Raw genomic sequence first — 20,580 nt, forward strand, 5'->3', positions numbered from 1 at the left:
CATCTGTTTTTATCTTTCCCTTTATTTCACGTTTTTATTTCACGTGCTTTCCGGTAAATATAAGTACGGTTGTCTATAGATATCTTACAGCGGGTTAATAAAGTTCAAACGGAGATGTCATTATACGGCCTTTTGAGGTCTAGGTGTTCATACAGACCAGTGGATTCTTTGGACCGACTCATTCGTAAATCTTGTATTTTAAATAACTTGAATTTTAAAGGGTAACTCCACCCAAAAAACTCGTCCTCTAGTTGTTCCAGACATGTATACCATTCTTTATTCCAAAATATCTCTCTTTGTGTTCAACCGAACAATGTTAGCAACCGATAGTTCTGAAGCGCCATTGACTAACATAGTATGTGTAATATTTGTAGTAATTTGACACAAAAGAAGATATTTTGAGGGATGTAGGAAAACAAACAGTTCTGGGGCAACTTTGACTACCATTCACATTTTCCTGCTATGGGAGTCAATGGTGCTTCAGAACTTTATAAATGTATAATCTGATAACCTTGATTTTATCACAGTTTTCATGCGTCTTGTTCAGCGTTGGTAAAGTAATTTGTAACTAGTTACTAATAACATATTCAATAGTATAATTTGAATACTTTACAAATGACTCTCTCCAAAAGTATTTAACTACTTATTACTAAATACTTTATAAATCCATATCAACCTTGACTAGTTAAGTGATTCAAGGCCAGACATGAAACGGCTTATTTAATTCATTCAAATGAATAATATAAAACCACATAAAGTAGTATTATTAACTGACCAAAGTATTACAAATGTGAGATGAATTTGAGATTTTAAGATGTCAAATCCACTATTCCACACAGTATTTAGTTGAAATACATCAGAAGTAATGGAGTAATCCCTTACTTTACTTAATTAAATTACAGTAACTAGTTACTTAGCAATAGTTACACCCAACACTGGTCTTTTCACATTGTTGTTGGATGACTTTGTCACTGCTGAGGTTCGATTGTGTTGAAATTCAACAGACGCTGGACTGAAATGACCACAATACATCTAAAAACCATAATTACATCAACATTGGGAATGATCTCTTAGTTTATACGTTCCGTGAAAATCTTTAAATCTGGTTTAGCAAATTATAGATGTATTTATGGACTCGACCTCACGTGAAACACAGCCCGAGCCCGTGACGCCGTGCTTTCATGCGCCGGCCGATGACAAGTGAGCGGCCGCGTGGTTCTACGACGGATCGTGTGATATAGACAGGTGGGGTAAAAATACAGGCTAATTGTAGTCCGGTGTATTTACATGAAGAAGCGAGACCGTGTAATTTACTCTTTTGGAAGGTTTGAGTCTGATCTGTAATCATTGCCTGTGTGGACGTTCAGACGCACGGCTGTATTTTAGGTAGCAGGCACGACTCCGTGTCTATGTGTGTCTATGCAGTTTTGAGCGGAGATTTTTTTTTGTATGGTGAATGCACGTGTAAGGGCCTTATTCACACCAAATCCTTCCAAACTGTTTTATATAGCTTGTGTTAGTTTTGTTTGTGATTTAGTACGTCCTTTAACTCGGTGTTTCTATGTAAAATGTTAATAAAATGTGTCCTAAAGTGATCTTTATTTATTTATGTATTTGTTTTACCATGGTAAAACATGGTAAGGGTGTTCTGAGGAATGCCTATAGATCTTTTAACTCTTACTGCTTTTTAATATTGCTGCTGACACCTTTTTTTGTCTTTTTTGTCCGTAAGCTTTAAGAAAAATATAAGCTGGAATTCTTTCTTATGAACTTTTTGTCATATTTTTCATAATATTGCACATTTTTAAGTAGACTTTAGCAGGAGAGGCATAAAAAACAGTACAGAAATAAGGTGCCAGAAAATGTTTGCCTTTTTTAACAGGATACATTTTAGAAACGAATCACAAGAGTTTAATTGGTAATGATGAGATGATGATGACGATGGTGACATGTATGAAACATTCCTTCAATTCGTGGTCCCCTGAGGGGTAACAGGGTTTATTGGGCATGGCTTACCCATCGTGCTTTGCTTCCACGTGCTGCGGTCACCATTTTGCCCGCTGATTTGCGTGTGTGTGGTTTAAGTGGATTAGTAAAAGTGGAGCTTATTTTCTGCTGAGATTGTTAGTGTAATGGGCAGAGAGTGTGAGGGTTGGGCGGGACACAAGCTTTAAGAGAAACGTGTATAGTTTGCGTATCTTTCTGTGTTTCAAATTACATAGCTGAAAATACTCCTCATAGTTTTAAGCCGCGCTGGGCTCAGAGATGGAGTGATGCGGTCCCTGGCAGCATGAAAGACAGGAAAGAGAATATTGTCTGGACGTAGGGTCCAGATTTCTCGATTTCGTCTTTAGCTTCTGGTGCTTTTCGTGAAATCAGAGAGGCTTTGGAAAGGGTTCAAGAGGAGGAAAGATGGGGCCGGTTTGAACACAAAACATTCAGAGCAGACCGAGAGGCTGCAAGGGTTTGTGGGATGCGCGGGTTCAGAGCCGCTTTCTTGGGTATACTGTACATTTGTGTCATTAAAGTTATTCAAAATCATTATTCGCCAGTAGAATGGAAACCAATAGACCATAATTAATGACGGATGGATAAGATCACATACAATGGACAGAACTTTCATTAGGGATCTTGGATTCGTGGATTTTGGACATCTGCTTTGGACGTATTAAAGGAACAGTTCACATCAAAATGATGAACTGATGACATTCCCATTGACTTCCATTATACGGATGCAAAGCCACCGAGGCATTTCTCAAAATATCTTCTTTTGTGTTCCAGTTTTGAACCACGTGAGGGTGAATGAATAATGACAGAATTTAAAAGTTCAACTAGTGACAATATTGTCTTCATCGCTATGTTTTTCACTGAAATACTTGCAGCTGGTGTTGTGGTTTATCGTGAATCTCTGTTTCTCTAAGAAAAACCTCAGTGTTTACAGTTATGGAACGTGTAATACAAACACTACGTTTAATAGTGACAACATTTACAAACATACAACGTTCACGAGCTTCATTGTTGTTCGCCACGAAAATATTGTAATTTACGTGAATGCTGATGCTTGCTAGAAGTTCAACTGAAATGTATTTACCCAAGGCTTGAACTGTTTATTTCTCTATAGACAAGGGGTTGTCGACCTTTTTCACTCCAAGCCCCCCGCCATTGTATTCAACCCCGCTCACAAAAACTCAACATTTCTACCCTATAAAATATTTCAGAGCTGGAACTGGACAAGTGTTTATTCATTATAAAAATGGACAAGTATTAATACATATCTTGGTTTCAAGTTGTTTTTAAATGTATTTCAATGCACTAAGTATTAGTCATGTTCAGGCCCGCTTAGAAGTCAGCTGGGACCCCCTTTCGAGGACCACTGCTTTAGACCCGCTGCTGCAAGCCCGACAGCAGAATCATACGCCCATCATCACACGTCACTGAGACCACTTTTCATAAACCTCTGATCATATACGACCACCAGGTAGATATGTGATGATAATCAGATAATCCATTTACGATTTGGTTGGGCCGTCCACATGGGTCTCTCTCTCTCTCTCTCTCTCTCTCTCTCGTACTGTAGCTGAGCACAGCAGCGTAAATATTGATTTTGGATAAAAGCAGCATTTTCCCCATCAGGTCTTTTGAAATAGCTCCCTTGTTTCTTATACGTAAATAAAGAAAGAATGTGTGAAAGAAAATGGAAATTCGGTTATTGAGTTAAACGTGACCTGCCTCTGAACCGTGAACCTTCATCTCTTGTGTTTTGGCACGCGTTATGGTGTTGCGTTGCGATGCATACAGAAATCAGATCACAGATCTTTATGTTAGCCTTGGCCTGGTACTGGCTCATGGATAACAGCCAATGTTACCCACGTGTTTTTCATTCGGCCGATTTATTTCCAGTAATTATTTTCTCTGAAGACCATGAAGTGACTCCTGTGCCTGAATATAATATAATATTATAATCGTCTCTTAACTTTCATCCGTAATCTTACATTTTAAACGGTTCAATAGTTTTCAGGTCACGTTAATATTTAAACAATTAAACAAAAGCACATTTCTAATTATTTATTTTCTACTTTCATCGGTGCATTTTATAGAAATATATATAAGCCCATCTGCATGTGTTAGAAATGTATTTATACTGAAAGCTTTGTTGCTTGTTTTAATCTATTCGTTTGGCAACGTTTTGCCTTATTTGATTTATAATGTCAGTCTAGTACAGACTGAATAAGTTAATTGTGTTTAAATGCACATGTGTGACGTGTGTGTGTGTTTTTGGAGTCAGGACTTTAGCCAGCCAGCGGTGTCTTGCGCTGCACGTGTGCAGATGTGTTTTTTTATGCTGAGGTCTCATTAGCAAAGCTGTCGCCCAGATATGCTCCTTCTTCTAGCTAATTTACTAAGCACACACATGTGTCCGACACCTGGAGCCAAGATGGCTGCCTGTTCCCCCGAAGAGAATTCAAAAGGATCGAGATCTCATCCCATGAAGTTTATGGGCGCACCACATCCTTAGAGTTGTCAATCATCCGTTGGGACCGGGAGATGACACTCTCATAAGAAAGAGGCCCGGGCCAGACCAGATCAAGAGATGCGGTTGCCGTGGTGACAGAATCCATTTTCCGACCCTCTCATCTCAAAGCATGATCTCGGTGTACCATTGATGAACCAGAACATGACGATCCTGTTGAATAATAAGGAGTTGGTGTAAGATTTCTTCTCCGGGTTCACAAGGAACCCCTCAGTGAACGTTTCAAAGAACAAGACATCAAACAAACAGTGCCCGAATCGTTCGGGACACCAGTTTGTGTGGAGTCGCCCACCGCACACACCCGACTTCTGTCACTCATTACAGGAGTAAATTAGGAAAGCCTGCAGTATATCTATCAATTCAGGAGAGAGAGATCACAGACCCCTGTGAAGAGGAGGAGGAGGTCCTGCGTTTATTTTGCTGCGTTCAGACTGTCGGCACAGATTAGAGTTGATGTTGACGTGTTCGTGTGACAAGACTGCCTCATTCAACACTCGAATACACCCGAAACATGTGTGCAATGCAGTCTTGAGTGATCAAATTGTTTCCTATTTATTCGCCCTCACGTCACTTCCAACCTATGAGTTTCTTCTGCTGAACACAAAAGGAGATATTTTGGAGAACGTTGATAAGACTACAACACTGAACACCATTGACTTCCACGGTGTGAACACAAATCAACAGAGACATTTCACAAATATCTTCTTTTGTGTTCCGCAGATACACATTGAACTGTGTGAAAGGGTTTCTTATATAGTATAAGACCCACAATCCAAACCTGCTGATTTGAACTTTGGACGACACCAAAACCAAAATCACCAGTTGATTTGGAGACTTTGACCTTGACATCATTTATTCCACACAAGCTTCCTGCAATTAAGAAACCCCCACAATACCAGCATCAACGGTTAGACAAAGGAAAGCTTGTGTCATGTCAACATCTGCATGCATGTTCCTTTTCATAATGTTATCCAGGTTGCATGTGTACCTGACACAACACACATTTGATATTTTACCATTACTACAGGTGAAACCATTATCCTCTCACTGTTTTTCCATTCAAGTTGTGTAATGAAGCAGATTTTCCATCCGGTGGTTCTGAAACCATCTGCATGGGAAAATCGATATTATTATACTTATCCTCATTCGTCATCATACCCATCACAGAAACCCTTTGGATTTCCACCCGGCTCTATAAAATATCTGATGTAGATACGCCACGGTAATGCACGAGAATGTGAGGTGGCGGCCAGACGTTTGCTCGCCGTGATGAGTTAAGATGGCAGCGAGAGAGAGAAGACGGTCCTCCTGAGGAGAGATGCTCAATCCGTCCACAGATCAGATGCAGAAGAGAGGTGCTGATGTTCAGTATACACTTGCGTCCAAAAGTTCAAAACCGGGTCAGTAACCCGTTCTCGATTCATACGTTTTCTTCAATAGAATAAACTCGTCCATCATAAATGTAACTTTAAGGATCGTGTTGTGAAAATAAATCCAACATTTGCATTAATGTTCTTCTCTGTTATCTTATTGGCTGCTTTTTCTTCATTATTCCATCCATGTCAAGGTACTGCATCGTTTATTTATTGTAAAATAACTATTTCTATATATATATATATATATTTGAATAAAATAAACTATTATGTATGCACAGTTCTATTTTTGTCTACAAAACTTATGCCAGATCATGAGAAACATTTTAGCCAAGAGACCCTGAACTTTTACCCGGTAGTGTGCTCCAAAGATGCTTCTGTTACCCTAAATAAGTCAAATAAATAAATAAAAATGTTTAAAAATCTTGTTTTATTGTGCATTCCAAGTAATATCAAACAAACTGCATTTGGTTTGTTTTGATTAAGTAATAATAATTACAAAACGCTAACTTGCACTGAAAAACACGACAACACAATGAAAATTTGTGTTACGCAAAGAAACTCTTTCAATAATAATTGTAGGATTTAATAGTTTTGACTTTACTGTAAAGAATTTGGGGAAAAAATGTGCAAGTATTCTAGGTATTGTGTACAAGAAGAGTAAAATAAGACGTGAATATCTGAACCCTGAAAACTTTAAAAGACATAGACACCACCCTATAGTCGATGACTTGCTGTGTGTTGCTTTGTTCTGAAGTAAGTAATTGTTGAGAGAAAGATGGACCGAGACATGACTGTGTGTGTTTGTGTGTGAGCATTTTAATCTGGCTCATCGTTTATGCATCTATCTCACATCTGTGAGTCTCTGGCGATGAACTTTAAAGACTTTGTAATGCGGCCGTGAGGAAATTAAAACCAGTAAAGCAGAATGCAGAAGACGTCGAATGCAGAGAGCGCAGGCTGTCGAGGACATGACCCCTCTGTAACTCCCGCCACCTGGAACCGGATTCCCTCTAATTGCATCTCCACATTTCTGTGTCGAGCCACTTTGTTTAGAAACACTGATCCGCGAACAGATTCAAGTTTGCTTTTCCATATTTGACATGTTTCTTGTTGTTAAAGTCGACATGCAATTAATAATTCTCTTCAATCAATGGTCTTATTAAATGTTCAGTTTTATTCGGTAAAGTTTTGGAGGTCGTTCGATGTTCACTGGACTGATGTGGTTCAGTAGTTGGTCCGTTTGCTTGATCAGGCCGTGACGCACACATTGAGTTTGAGTTCTTTTTGTAGTTTTAATGCATGATTTTGATGTTTTTTCTCTATTTAGGTAAATGTGTTGTTACATGCACTGAGGAAAAAAACGAAACGCATCCGTAAATTGTAAGTTATATGATTGTGACTTTACAAGTCACTTGAACTTAAACAACTCAAAAAATCTATTTTATATCAGTTTAATATACGTTCAAGCCAATTTCAGGCAGCTTTTAAATGTTTTAAAAGAAATAGTTTTTAACGCGTTAGCGATGTTTTCCTCTGTATAGTTTGATTTGATGCGCTTACATCACTAGCTTTCATCGGTAAACCAAAAGACTGCGATTCTCACAATTTGATTGAAACCATGTGTAACGTCATGCAGATCTTAGCAAACATATGAGCCAAATGGTGAGTAAGACCGTATCATTCACAGTATCTGCGAAGGCTCATTTTGACCCGAGTTTGGAGACCTACTGGGAGACCTTGTTTTTGGTTTCATCCACATCAACCTGGTTATCTGGTTCAGGTGTGTTTCATCAGAGCTGCAGGTTTGTTGTGCCGTCCCCCCTTTTTTTAGGTGTTTTAACTTTCCATTTCACTTAATCCTCGCTAAAGCAGTAATATGTGTTCCCTCGCTAACATTTGGTCAATCATTTGTTTCCAGGCCCGAGGTCGACCGTAGGCTGGCAAACTTTTCATCGGCGGAGACTGAGGCCAATTAGCGTTGTGGTGAAATAATGAGAGACTTTCTTCCCACTTCTGTGCTGCGTTGGATTTTATTCTCATTCTTTTAGTTTTTACTCTACAATTAAAGTCGTTTAACAGCTCTCGCTGAATATCCCTCTTCTTCTGCATCACACACTGCAGCCCGACCCGTGGCCCCAAAAAACTGCTCTTGGCTCTTCACGCGTGTCAGGACGTGATGTGTTGTTTAAATCCAGACCAGATATCGATTTGTTCTGTCAGTTTGACCCTTTGCTTCTCCCCGAGTAGCTGCTTGTGATTAATTCAAGAGCGTTTTGTTTCTTCTAACTCCTGTTAATGTTGTTTTTAGACATGTATCGTCTTAACAGATGCTTGGCTTTTGTGATAACTAATGCCGTTTGCACCGTGACGTTTTTAGCAGCCATCATTTGACTTGGTTTGAGTTACGTTATCCATCCATTCGCTGACTCACGTTAACACAAAACTATCTTTACCTCCGATGTTGACGTGGACAACCTCGGGTTACTCGTGATGTACCCGCTTGTTTGACGGCGTGTTACAAGATGACACCGAATGAAAATGCAGCGCCAGGCTACATGTGAAATGAATCAAGATACCTGACTTTCCCACCGGTGTTGGTTATCAGAGAATGTTTAAGAATGAGTTTACATCACCACATTATGGTTAATTTAACAGAAGCAAGCGCCTGATTGTGTTTATATATGGTGAAGTACAGGGAACTTTAGGAAGTTGAGTGCCAGGATCTGTAAGTTTACACCGCTGAGAAAGAAACTTCACGGGTCAAGCAGAAGGCGTCTGTTCAACCTCCATCTTTCTCTCTGTATTTTTAGCCTCATGTCTCTCACTACTGACCCTCTGACCCCTCAGTTATCCAGATAGACAGACAGACAGACAGATAAATGGACGAACAGACAGATAGATGTAGACTGAGGGACTGACAGACAGACAGATAGTGTCTGTGACATAAAATAAATACGTCTGTGCTTATAGCATTGTTTGAGTAGCCGTTTTGTAAATATTAAACAGACAGGCAGATAAAGACAAAAAGACAGACAGACAGATACAGACAGGTTGGACAGACATGCAGACATAGACAGACAGACAGATAGTGTCTGTGACATAAAATAAATATGTCTGTGCTTATAGCATGGTTTGAGTAGCCATTTGTGAATATTAAACAGACAGACATGCAGGGAGACAGATATAGACAAAAAGACAGACAGAAAAATACCGACCTGCTCAAAGGCAGACAGACGGATAGATACAGACAGACAGGTTGGAAGACAGACAAACAGACAGGTACAGACAGACATAGACAGGCAGGAAGACAGATATAGACAGACAGACAGACAGACAGACAGAGACAGGCAGATATAGATAGAAAGACAGATGTAGGCAGGCAGACTAAGACAGACAGATATAGACAAAAAGACTGACAGACAGAAAAAGACAGACCTGCAGGAAGGCAGACAGACAGGCTGGAAGGCAGACAGACAGACAGGTACAGACAGACAGACAGACAGGCAGATATAGACAGGCAGGAAGACATAGATAGACAGACAGACAGACAGACAGATACAGATAAACTGGCAGGAAGGCAGATATAGATAGACAGACAGATGTAGGCAGGCAGACATAGACAGTCAGACAGACAGACAAAGACAAAAAGACTGACAAACAGAAAAAGACAGACGTACAGGAAGGCAGACAGACAGACAGGTACAGACAGACAGACAGACAGACAGGCAGATATAGACAGGCAGGAAGACATAGATAGATAGATAGACAGACAGACAGACAGACAGACAGATACAGATAAACTGGCAGGAAGGCAGATATAGATAGACAGACAGATGTAGGCAGGCAGACATAGACAGTCAGACAGACAGACAAAGACAAAAAGACTGACAAACAGAAAAAGACAGACCTGCAGGAAGGCAGGCAGGCAGACAGACAGATACATGCAGACAGACAGGTAGACAGATAGATTCAATATATTTTAAGAAAGACAGCGGGTGTCTCATTACAAAGGTTGCGTCTTCTTCACTCAGGACTGAAGTGCTCTTTAAGTCTTTGGTCTCTGGACACATGCACATTTTTCCTATTTTTGATTTTCCATCTGTTGATTTACAGTCAATGGCAGTGATGGAAGGCTGTGACGTCTTTGTGGTGAGCGGTCAGGCAGCGATCAATCTTTAAGGAAGGGTGCTGTTTAGAAATTGACCCCCTTGTCAGTCAAACGGCAGAGTCCTTTAATCCACACAAGAGGATTTCTTTTAAAATAGCTCAGTAGTCGTCCCAAGGTGTGTCTGTATGTGTCTCTGTATGTCTGTAGTGAGCGTGCTTATGAACTTAAAACTGGTCTGTGTTTTTCTGGTCAGTGAAAGATGCAAAACACAACATGCACTCTAAACATGCTTGGTTATCTTCATGATTTATATCTATTTATATTAATTGGACCCAACAATGAGTTAAAACAACCCAGCGTTTTGGGTCAAAACCACCCATCGAATCGGCAACAAAACACACGACTGTGCAACAGGAACACGCCCCTTCCTGCCTCGCTCCGCCCTCAAACGTGGTGTGCACCGCAGACATGAAGTGCTTAGCTTCATCATAGCTTAGACCACGGCAATAATAATGCACATGAATAAAATAAGGGAGACGGCACAATTATATACAAGCAGCGCCATGGTTAAAATAAAATAAAATTACTAAAATAAAAAAATAAAACAGTTTTTCCACCATTTCCATTACATTATCGTCTAAAATTGTAATTTAGCTGAATGAAATGTTCGCTGTAACGCGTGTTTAGGTTTCATGTCGGACAGTTCTAAAATATTCTCTAAAAAATATTAAGAAAGACGAATGTATTTCACAAGCAAAGAAAATATTCCTGCTTTCACAGTCGGCTTTATAAATAGATGGTTTAGTGATGGCCGAGGGACCCGCCTGCACATTTTTGTACTTATATTTAAAGTGAGTGTGCATGAAAATATGAGCGTCTGGTTTCTGTCATATTAATTCTGCAGACTGACATAAATCACCAGAATGATATATTTTCATAATGTACGTTTTCATCTGCAGTCGATCCATTTTAATGTGTAAATTCACTTGTTTGGCTCTTCTGTGTGTCTAGCTGTCTAGTGGAATTGGCTGCTGGTTTCACTGGGATAATGGTTATCCCAAATGTTTTCCGGTGTTTCATATGTTCTTATTCTTTCAATCCCGCTAATGCATTTACTCATATAGAATTCATTTAAAAAAGTAAAGAAAAAAACGTTTGACTGATGGCAGGATGGAGACAATATTCTTCATAATCTTCAGAAGTGATACTTGGACAGTAGAGATATTAGTCACGATACAATAAACTAAATACAATCTTTCTAAAAGATAAAATAAAGATTCATAACACAAGTGGATTGCTTCACAGCTGTGCCCTGTCGTTTCTCATGTTCTCGTGTTTGCCCCTGTCGTCTTTTGACGGTTTAGATTAGATTCAGTGCCGTGCTCAGGAGGAGAACCGGCAGCTGTTTGGAGAGGCGATGGACAGCACGGAGACGGTTTTAATCAGGATGGAAAGAGCAGAAGCAGCAGGCTTTGGAGGAAATGAAATAATGAAATGGCTGCTTTGCGTTCTGTTCGTTCCCCTTCAAGTCTTTTCGTTTTGTTCCGTTGGCAACGTTTCATTTCTCTGAAGGTTTACGGAGGCACAGATCAGCATTGCTTAAAATGGAGCTTAGAAGCGGGTTTATCCTCATTAAAGTATAAAGAAGATGGGCAAATGAAAATCCACTGGGACGGTATGAGGAAAACATTTAGGAAGGTTCATTAGAGGTACAAAAGTGCAAATGGAGCAAGTTTATGACGGAATACAGGACAGGTTGAAAGGGAGTCACGCACCAGAGACAGAAGGCTGTATATCTGAATGCCTCTCGCTTGAATCAGTGCAGGACAGGAAACAGATTTCCTTTAATCAGAATGTAGATCAGGTTCATTTCTGCCATTTAACCGAACAGAACAACAATCTACTGACCCCTCACTGTTTTACATTCTCAAAATAAACTATTTTTAGTTTCAAACCCAACCGTTGGGTTATAAATGAACCTGTGGTTGTTTCGACCCTATATGCTGGTGAGTTTGTGGTCCAATGTGTTGTTTTCTGGGGGATCTATTAAGAGAAGTGCAATATGATATGAAGAGTTTGGTTCCCATATGAGATAAAATCATGTTTATTTATTGTGCATTCCAATGAATATCAATCAAACTGCAGTTGGTTTGTCTTGATTTAATCCATAATAACAAAAAAAATACAATAACTAACACAATTAAATACAATAAAAACATGATTACAGCGTAAAAAGGTGATCTCGTTTTGGGACCAAACTCTTCATATACATAACTAGTCTTCAGAGCTGTATAAAGACCTTACATAATGAAGCGTTGTGTTTTCATAACCTTAGAATGAGCTATTTCAATCTGCATACGCCGCGGGTCCTCTTGCACGGAAGTCGCCATGTTGTTTCTACAGTGGGCCCAAACGGACAAACTGCTCTACAGAGCGTTTCGTAAATATGAAACTTGTGTCAAAGCTGAACTTCAGTTTACACTCCAAACAAAACTACAAAAAAATGCGTGTTACGTTTTGAATAATATGTTTGATTGAAGGCAAAGATGTCAGCTGCCTTTCGGAAGGCAGCGCAGATTGTGGATGCTCTGAAACTCTTTGAACGAGAGCTCCTGTAGAATCGACGACAGAAGTGAGGAGCGACTGGAAAAGCAATAAAAGCCTGGAGATGGTTACATAGAGAGGAAAATATGAAGTCGCACTAAATATTTGAGGCTTGCTGATCTCTTTGCCACAAGCGTATGAAGAGAATCAAGATTGCTCCCATATGTGCTGCAGACACCTGATAGTCTCTCAGCGTATGGATGGACGTTCTCTGCGAGCGACACATCTGTGCTCTCCGTCTGTTTCACCTCCACGCACTAAAGACGTCTACGGGTTAGGCCTCCTTGTTTTTCTTGGGAGCAAACCCTCACATAAATCCCCAGTCCGGCAGAAGCCTGAGGTTTGGGTACTTTCTGACGGCTAGGTGTTATTTTTAGAGGCTCAAGTTCTGCTGGTTGTTTATTCAAATGCCCTCCGAAGGGTTTCTTTTGCTCGTGGTTGTGTCTTGTATTTGATCTGTGCGTTTGGCACGGCAGTTCTATAGGCTCAAAGCTATATGCTGTACTTTGTTCCCCGGCTAAAGAAAACACGCCGTGCTGTTTCGGGCTAATTTCTTTCACACGTGCGTTTGTGTTTCTTGAGGTGTCTTCAGTAGGTGTTGTGGATAACCTTCAGGAGATGAAGGTCACAGTGTGTCAAGGGGCTGTTTACGTTTCAAGTGGCCTGGCACAAACCTCTGAAGAAAACTCTCTCACCCCCTTGTGTTTATTCGACCACAATAAAGCAAGAATTCACGTTAGGTATGTACAGATACGTCTGGTTGATGAACACCAGTATGTTTAGCTTTATTGACCTGCATTACTACTTAATTTTTAAAGGAGTAACTTGGAGATTTTGTAACCAACGGCTCACTACGGTGGCTGACACAGGACAAAGATGTCGTTACATTTTGGCTTCTTTACCGAAGGAGATAACGTATTTAAGAAACGTGTTCTGTAGAGCAGTTTGTCCGTTTAGGGCTACTGTAGAAACAACATGGTGGATTCCATGTAAGAGGACCCACGGCGAATGTTGATGGAAATCGCTCATTCTAAGATAATGCAATGTAAAAAAAAAGAATGCTTCATTATGTAAAGTCTTTATACACATCTGAAGACGTAGTTATGTATAGTATATTGCATTTCTGTCAATAGATCCTCCAAAACGACCTTTGAACAATAAGTCGCTTTAAAATGGAAACTAACCCACTTCGTCAGAATAAATTGACCTCCATAGCAGAAGGTTACTGCAGTTTTATCTGCACTGATTCATTGATGCGTGTGATATCATTGAAACAGTAACGTGCCACACGCAGACACCCATGCGCACACGCGTGCTCCAGATGTGCAGCAGCGGCGAGCGCAGGCCTCACACCCTTCAAATCAGCACGTGTTTATTTGGTAAAGAGAACCAAACGGGATGATAAACAGATCTGAGATCAGAGCTCCTTCCCTTCGTAACCACAGCTGCAGAAACACTGAGCAGTGACATCATGACCAAAGACCTTCATCTGTTAAACATCTTTGCACGCACACTTTTATAATCCACACTTTACGTTTACCAATGTTACAGATTAGTGGAATTATGTGCTTGTGTATTGTTAAGCCTGTTTTATCAACATCATGTTACATTTGTAATGAGAATTGAATTGAAAATTAATACAAACGTAAAATGTAGCGATGCAATAAAATTGTGCATTTATGCATTTGGGAAATGCTTTTATTGAACGTGAACCCACAACCTTTAACGTTTACGTAGTGCGGAGGTATGAATGAGATAAAGATAAACATCTTCACACTTTATTAACATGGAATTGTCATTCCTCTAGTTGTTGTTTGCATTTCCAGTCATGGACTCATTTGTCTCCGTGGGATTATTTGGTTTTGTTTGGCTCAGAGACGGGATCCAGACGGTAGATGATGGACTTGGAGTGGCGGAGCGTGAGTCAGCTCGATATACAATCCTCCAGCGATGGCTCAGAGTTGATTCTTTTCCTGAATGTGAGAGTGTGTGACAGTTTTCTTTCAGAACGACTCTTGTCGGCGTTTGTGATGCGAGTGCGTCAATACTACAGGTTATTCAGAGGCGAGAGGACGGGAAGAAATAAGAGGAAAGGTTTGATGCTCGGAGAATATCCGACTCAAGTATGTGTGAGTTCACAGACAGCTTTCGTGAAGCATCTGTCACTGTTGCGAGAAGCTCATGTGTATCGTTTTCTCTTTCATTTGTTGCCATTTTCTATTTGTATTTATATTTTCACAGGCAGTCCTTTTACATAATCCGCAAAGTGTCCCGCTGTTTCCATTACGAAGTTCAGTAATGCTTTTCCTCAACTGTTTTTACCCTGGGGTTAAAATCCTTTGGTCCTCGTCCAGCAACATATTTCTCTCTGGATGAGAAGCAAAGACCTCCATACCTTCCAGATGAGGTCTGATCCAGCGTGATATGACCTCAGAGCCGCATGCCTCCTGAGGGATATATATTCAGAAACGTCCTTACAGGAGAGGTTTTATGGCCTGGGCGTGTGTACCTTGGATAGATTCATCATCGCTACTCGAACTCCAGAGCACATTCATATGGAGCAAGATGAGGCGGGGAGATCTTTAAACGTGAATTGCAATGCGTGTTGATGGATTGTGTCACGAGATCATCGTGTCCGTTGCAGATCAATGCAAAGTTGTTTTGTGCATCATTTCGTTTTGCTGATAAACGAGACATCTTAAAACCATGAGGTCTGAGTTAACAGCTTTTTGTGTGGATTTATTTGTTTGGGAGTATCAGGGAATAATTCCCGTGTCTCGACTCTTATGAACACTGCGAGCGTGGAGATAAGATCACATTCAGCTGAAATCAATAATTGCACACTTCCACCTCCACACCAAACACATCGGAGCTGTTCCCAGATCAGACGCCGTCCGATCAACGCTCGCTCTTTTGTTTACAACGTCAACAAAGTCACTTCATCATATTGTTTGCCTGTGTTAGTGACTTTGTTTGAATGGATTTTATTGAGAAAGATTTTCTTTCCGGTTAATATGTAGCAGTAGTTTATGTAGGACATCGATAAAGATTAAGTTAAAGAATAGTTCGCCTCATTTTTTCTGTCTGTACAAGTTTCTTTCATCTGCAAGATATTGTGATGAAAGCAAGCAACATTGACTTGCAGTATATGAACACCAAACCACTGAAACATTTCTCAAAATATCTTCTGTTGTATTCCACAGAAGAAAAGTTTTTCAACCGCTTGAGTTTTTAATTTGGGGCGAACTGTCCCTTTAAATAGCAGTAAAGATTAATTTGCAGTATTTTCAGTATTTCCAACAGAAAATAATGTGTAACTCTGTTTGTTAAAAAAGCAACCAAAGCAGAAATTAACTGTTGTTTATTTTAAAAAACGAATTTGTATTCATTCATGAAACATTAAGAAACATAACGTAACATGACGAAACATTAGGAAACATAACGAAACATAACGAAACATAATGAGTAGGGCAGTATACTAAACTTCTGTCCATCATTCTTCTTTCCTCTTTCAACACCAACCATTAACTCCCCTCTCTCTCCATCTGTACTTTGTTTAAAGACGGATCATGTGATCGAATGAACTGCTTCATTCTGAGACCAAATGTATTTTTTGTAGATGACTTGTTTTACTGAAATGTTTTGTGTCTGTTCTCCTGCAGTGCGCTCAGGGCCTTCTGGGAAATAAAGACTCTCGCATCCTTTGGGTCAAAGATGACAACTTGCTCACCACTGGCTTTAACCAGGTACTTTTGATGTTTACTACACAATCTTTTAAAACGCCGTTTGTTATGCCTGGACGTAATCTGTGTGTGTTTGAATGTAGGTACGTCAACAGGAAGTGCGGCTCTGGGACAGCAGGAAGTTGAGCTCGTCCCTCAGATCCGTGTCTCTTGCCACCTCCAACGCGTAAGTCAAAACTCTCCACAGGTGCCGTGTGCTTCAGATTTGAAGGGTGTGGTTTTCCAAGGTGTGTCATGTTGAATGAACGTGTTTTGAGAAAACAAACCTTCAACTCGATCTTTTCCGATCTTTTCTTGGACACGTGTAGCTTCTGTGTCGTGTCAGGACTTTGTATTTGAGACTCTGGTTCTGGTGGCACGGGTCCAGTCCGGGCAGGCGGCGGGCAGCCGAGCTTTTTATTGCAGTAAGAGATCCAGCGCGCTTCACTGACAGCCCTGTTTACAGAAGGAGCCCTGCCGGACCCGACGGATGGAAAATGAAATACTGTTGTGGCAGCACCGTTGTGTTTCCTCTCTTGTGAACGGCGGGCTGGCGTGAGCTGCGGTCCGGGGAGCCGCTCAGCCGTAGAGGTGCGCAGGGAGCGAACGGAGAGGTGCTTGTGTTAAGGGTTATTTTTTTCTTTCCTGGTGTGTTGGCTCGACGTTCATAAAGTAAGTTCACGTCGGGTTTGCCCTGATTCCCTGCGGTGAGCCGGATAACTGCCCCTCTTTGTGAAGGCAAAATCCCCCTCATAATGAATAACCCGCACATACTGTGTGCCATTGTGGCAGGCGCTTGATTCTGGAATCCTTGAATATTTCACAGGATCACAGACCGTATTGCCTGAAGTGAAAAATGTGTCGCGAGTCGTGACATGGCTTGGGTTAACTTAACCGCTGCTAATAAGCGGTATTTTCAAGTAGTTCATCTCATTCATCCTCGCATCATTCCACACATATATAACTTTCTTTCTTCTGCAGAACGCAAAAGAAGATTGAAAAAACCAAACAACACTGAACACCATTGACTTCCATTGTGTGAATGCAAACCTTTTGACGTTTCCCGAAATATCTTCTTTCGTGTTCTAGAGAAGAAAGAGTTTTGCACCACATGAGGGTGAATAAATGACTCAACTGTCCCTTTAAAGAAACAAAAGTATTAAATGGATTTAATGGTTATAATGGGATAGTATTAGTTTTAATGGAAACTGGTTCTATTGGTGGGTTGTTGGGAACCAACACACGTTGCGGAAATGAATTTTGGAATGGTTCATAATGGTATTTGTAAAGGAAAGTAAATTGAGAAATGTAAGAATTGATAAAGCTTGAATACATTTTTCTGTCTGATTATTTCAGAGTATAGTATATTATATTATTTCATCCCTATTACTCTTTTTCCTGTTTTTTGTCACTATCTTTTTCTCAGTTGAGTTGCTGTCCTGGTTGCCGGCCAGGACAAACAGGAATGAAATTAAGGGGAAAATGCGATGATCACTTCCCCTCTCTGGCATTAAAATGGTATTTCGTTGAGTCTGGAATCTTAAAAAGTGTACAGTTGCAGGCCAAGAGAGATGTGCGCTCTGCTTCTACGATCTTAATCTTGATCTCTGGCACGACAAACTGATGCGTCAGTGCATTACCGCTGGAGTACAAGCCAGATTATCACCACGTCACAGTCGAGACCTCATCTCAGGGCTATTAGGTTTTATCGAGACTGGATATTGTAAAAAAAAGTGTCATTTCAGAATTGTGTTTTTCTTGTCATGTGTTTGGTTTCAGATAAAGTGATTGGGCGGTGATTTATACAGCATGATAACATCAAGCTCCTGATTTACACTTTTTGTTCGCTGATGAAAATGGCTTTGAGTATCCGTCCTCCTGTTGCTCTTAGAGTAATATTCTGTTGTTTGTTTTGGTCATTACCCAATTTTATGGCTCACGCCTGTTTTGTGTTATTTATTTATCGCCAAACATTGTGGCACAAAGGATAAGGCGTTTCTCAGAACTGAAGTAAAAAATGGACTGATTGTGAGTGTTTGCGAATACCTTGGAAGTAAATGAATCAGGCTTTGAAACGGGTGTTATCGTGAAATCCCGGAAGTAGATATAACAAATTAACAAGAAAGGACCATGAAGTACCATCGTAATGCATCGTTTATTTATTATTGTACCATGGTAATGCACAATATTTGTTAATTTATCAAATAAAATGTAAATAATTGGGTAGTATTACTTAATATATGTATTTATCGTTGTACCATCGTAGAATATTTTTTTTAATAAATATTCATACATATTAAGTACTGTTTATGTATTTATTGGTAAAAATGTTTTATCTTGATATATATACTGTAGGTTTAAATATTTTACTCATTTTGTAATAATGTCAAAATTCCATGATGTTGAAGGAATGTCAGGGTTATGAAAAGCTTGTAAATAAGGAATTTACTTTATGGGAATTGGTAAAATCCTGGAAGTAGATACAACAAATCCGAGAAACAAAACCACAAAGTACCATTGTAATGAAGTTTGTTTATCATTGTACCAATAATTGTTTATTTATAAAGTAAATATTAAAATAAATACATAATATTACTAAATATTGATTTCTTTATTTATCAAAATAAATATTAAGTAATGCTACTCATTTATTTACTTACCATGGCGTGTGGTATGTATATACTATAGGATTGGGATATTTGACGTGATGTGGTGTATTTTAAAATATCACGATGCTGAAGTAAAGTCATGGTTATGAAACGCTTGTAAATATTAAGGAATTTCCTTATAAAAATTTCCAGGCTTGGAAAAGTCATGGAAATGAATAAAATATTGGAATTGAAAGGTCCTGGAAATGTGTTTAGTGAATATATACTTTTGAATCAATGTATTTCTTTTACATTTGAGCTAATGTATTATTATCATTGTACCTGTTTTCCATATTGGATTGATTTTGATCACAGCTAGAGCTAAAAGCGTTTCTACACCCGTGACCACGCCCACATCCCCACCCATAAAGATAATTATAATGACTATAATAACACCGGCTGTAATCACCGAACTTTACAATTTGACTCAAGTGCAACCAGCTTGTAACCGGTGACTGCTACAACATCTCTGGGGACTGACTTCCACAACGGCGCAGAATCAACCCGACCCGCACATCGTACCTTTTGTGTCAACAACGTTTGGTTAAAATGTATTGCTACGGGGAACAGGATAATCACAATGAAGTTTAGTAGAGATCACATCAACCATAAACTCGGCAGGGGGCTTGAAACTCGCCAGCTAATTGTTTACAGTTGCGGCAAATATTCACATCTATATGCGCTTAGGCGAGCCAACGTGTAATTTAGTGAATCTCTATCCAACTGGGATGCATTTGAGATGTTTAAGTGCTGCGTTTTACCACAGGCCTCCGGAGAGCCAGCCCGAGTCCCGGTTGCGTTTACTCAAACGAAGCATCTGTCTTCGTGGAAATAACTAACATACGAGACCCGCGTTAAGTGCTGGATGTGGTGTATCTGCTATGGGACGTGGAGTGGATCTCCATGGGTCTGTGTTGTTGAGTGGTGTGTTTGTTTTAAAGGGTCTCAGGGGTTTGGGTGGGGTTTGTTTATTTTTCTCCATCTATGCGAGCTCAGGCGTCTGCTGTAACCGATCCGTCTTTGATCAGCCCGATTGGGCAGTCCGTCTTAATAAATGCCGGTAGATACCCCTGACTTTTCCCCCTTTCCGCTAGGCAAATCAAACCCAGATGAAGTGGCCGGGCCTGGATTACTGGCAGCTGCTCTGCAGGGAATGAAGTTGGTGAACGTTGTGTTTACGTTTGGCATACGTTGGGCCGCCATACAGTAGTTCATATTTCCCCCCTTGGTGCTTTTTCCTGTATTAAGTAGGTTTTTGTGTTGTGAAAGCTGCTTTGTGCGGATGGAGTGGGAGCGGGTGGATGAGTTCTCGGGCTACAGTTGCTCGCGGTGGCACGTCGGGTGTCCCAGGTGTGGAGGTGAAGCAGTGAAGCGTTTGAGAGAGACGTTGTGTTGACGTTGGGTCTTCGGAATCTGTTAGTCATTTCGGCCTCCGTGACTTTTGGTCTGCTGAAAATTCGAGCTCTCTTCCCTTCACCCCTTTAGTGAAGGGAAGAGAGCTCGAATCTTTCATTCCACGTGTCCTGAAATGGTTTACGGCCACCAAATCCCGCCCCGCGTGTGGCTCCACGGCAGTTTGATCTTTTGTCCA

General features: G+C 40.3%; 1 protein-coding gene across 1 annotated transcript in view; it reads left to right on the forward strand.

The window, feature by feature from the left end:
- Window positions 1-18,638, forward strand: part of LOC306894771 (coronin-7-like) — a 34,597-nt gene extending 15,959 nt beyond the window's left edge. Inside the window, exons 8-10 of the mRNA XM_079457538.1 lie at window positions 16,282-16,365; window positions 16,446-16,528; window positions 16,671-18,638. Coding sequence (XP_079313664.1) covers window positions 16,282-16,365; window positions 16,446-16,528; window positions 16,671-16,701 — 198 coding nt within the window. The 3' untranslated portion in view covers window positions 16,702-18,638. The remainder of the gene's footprint in view (window positions 1-16,281; window positions 16,366-16,445; window positions 16,529-16,670) is intronic.
- The last annotated feature ends 1,942 nt before the right edge of the window (window positions 18,639-20,580 follow it).

The sequence above is a fragment of the Barbatula barbatula genome (assembly GCF_947034865.1).
Source record: "Barbatula barbatula genome assembly, chromosome: 5".
Lineage (NCBI taxonomy): Eukaryota > Metazoa > Chordata > Actinopteri > Cypriniformes > Nemacheilidae > Barbatula > Barbatula barbatula.